The sequence below is a fragment of the Gekko japonicus genome, unplaced genomic scaffold (genome assembly GCF_001447785.1).
Source record: "Gekko japonicus isolate JY-2015 unplaced genomic scaffold, Gekko_japonicus_V1.1 scaffold189, whole genome shotgun sequence".
Taxonomy (NCBI): domain Eukaryota; kingdom Metazoa; phylum Chordata; class Lepidosauria; order Squamata; family Gekkonidae; genus Gekko; species Gekko japonicus.
In genome coordinates this window covers 1195373-1197479 of record NW_015163608.1, presented here as the reverse complement: position 1 = coordinate 1197479, position 2107 = coordinate 1195373, and the positions used below count along the sequence as shown (strand labels likewise).

Below are 2107 nucleotides of genomic sequence, written 5' to 3'. Positions count from 1 at the left end.
AACCCCAGTGCTTCATACCAGGGCTCAGCTTTAGAACTTCTGGAAATAACAAAGAAGCAAACAGCCCCCAAGCATAACCAGGGTGCATTTCCCTGTATACTAAATAACCACAGCCAGCTCCTACATACATGGAATTAGAAAACAGGGTTTATAGACAAGCTAGAACTGCACCTTTTTCTTTTTTGAAAAGTTAAGCACCAGATCTCCCTCAACAAGCCTCAAGAGGAGTGTCAGGCTCCAGCCTAGTATAGGAAGAACAACCCCATCTTACGTTTACCCTGTCCTTCTTTCAAGGAGCTCAGGGCCTCATAGATTTGCCCGCCCACCTCTTTATCATCACAATAACCCTGGAAGTAGTCAATGCTATTTAATTCAACCTAATCCAAGGTCACCCATCAAGTTTCATGGCTGAGAGGGGATTTGAACCCTTGTCTCCACAGTTCTGTTCCCACTCGCTAATCACTACACCATACTGGTTCCCAAATTCACCCACAGCTGCCTCCATGCTCAGATTATACAGAACATCTACCTCCCTGCCATTCAGTACACCATGCGTACAGTTAAGAGGAAAAATCCAACCTGCATATGGGCATGGATGAAGTGCTTATCTGCATAAATCTTCCATGCATGCCCCATCACGCTTCCATGCACTTACTGTAAGATAAAGTGCATTAACAAGCAGGTTTGGGATGCCAGTGGCACACCTGCCCAGACCACTAATTGCTGGTGTGCCAATGCTGTTCTAATCACCCCACAAAGCAAGTACATTTAAATGTGATGGAATGTGCATGAAAAGCACACATACACAGACTAGTGATTGTAGCATATCCATTTAGGCCTTGACTTAGTGTTTAAAGGCAGGTGCAGGGGCCCAAGAATCCCTGAATGTCCTGCCCTTTTATCCCAGACGCATGTACCCAAGCTATAGTTACTGGAGGAGCCCTGACAGAAAGGCACTACAATTGTGACGGAACTGTAAGCAAAAAAAGCCTCCGCACACTTTTCAGGACTGAGTCCTGGCACTGAAACAGGCTCTCACTGGACCCTGGCTCAGATTAAGACCAGTTAGGCACACCAGTCCCAAATTCCTTGGCAGCTTTTCACGCTCTTATTCTTTTCCACGCACTCCCGCTCCGACCCTCCCCGTTCACGCCCCACCCCCACCCCACGCAGCACAACCGCGCGAGGTTCTTCCCCTCCGCGCGCCCAGACTTCGGGCTCAACTTCGGGAGGCACCTGCCGCCGCCCTGTGAGGCGGGCAGACTCCTCGGCAGCCACCGCTGCTCGCCTCCCCCCCCCCCCCCCCCCCCCTGTCTCCCTCACCTGTCCCGCGGGTCGACCCAGCTGGTGGTTTTGGTGGCGTGATCGATGTAGTAGACTTTGCCGTCGTAGTCGCGAGCTTCTTCCCAGCCCTCGGGCAAAGGCAGCTCTTGCCTGGGCATCTTCTCCCAGCAGCGGCGGAGGGACGGACCGAACGCGGCGGCCCCATGCAAAGAGCTCAGCAACCCCCCGCCCTGCCCAGCAGCTGGCACGGCGGGCCGGGGCGAGGGGCCGCCGCGGGCAGCGTGGTGGGAACGAGAGAAGCGGGTGGGGTGGGAGACTCACATCCTCAGGCGGGAGGCTGCGGGGGAAAGCGCCCCTAGTAGAGCCGGAGACGTCCAGGTGGGGCAGCAGGCACGACCCGGCGCCTCTCCACCTCCCCCGCGCCAGGGCAAGGGGCCACCCGGCCCGCAGATGGCACAGGCTGCAAGTCCCGTCGCCGAAGCCTCCTTCAGGACTCCATCGCCTCGCACTTCAACCACGGGCCCCCAGAGCCGGGGGGGTGGGGAGCTCACCGCAGCGTCGCCTTCCGCCTTGCGCGCCACCCCCAGCCAAGCTTCTGCTCCGTCCACTCCGGCGAGGGTAAAGCTAAGGCTACAGCTGCTACTGCCGCCTCCTGCGTTCTCTTCTAGTCCTCCTCCTCCACCACCACCACCCGGTTCTACTGTAATACGGGTATTAAAGCAGCAACAGCCAAATGGGTAAAAAAAAGTGACTGTGGCTGCTATTACTGTAAACACGGCCGAGTTGAAAATAAGCTCCTCCCCGGCCCAGGGCGGAGAGCCGG

The 2107-nt window shown here is 56.3% G+C and overlaps 1 protein-coding gene across 1 annotated transcript in view; it reads right to left on the bottom strand.

The window, feature by feature from the left end:
• The window catches only part of WWC1 (WW and C2 domain containing 1), a 161762-nt gene extending 159969 nt beyond the window's left edge, over positions 1–1793 (bottom strand). Inside the window, exon 1 of the mRNA XM_015407306.1 lies at positions 1324–1793. Within this exon, the coding sequence (XP_015262792.1) occupies positions 1324–1442 (119 nt within the window). The 5' untranslated portion in view covers positions 1443–1793. The remainder of the gene's footprint in view (positions 1–1323) is intronic.
• Between the last annotated feature and the right edge of the window lie 314 nt (positions 1794–2107).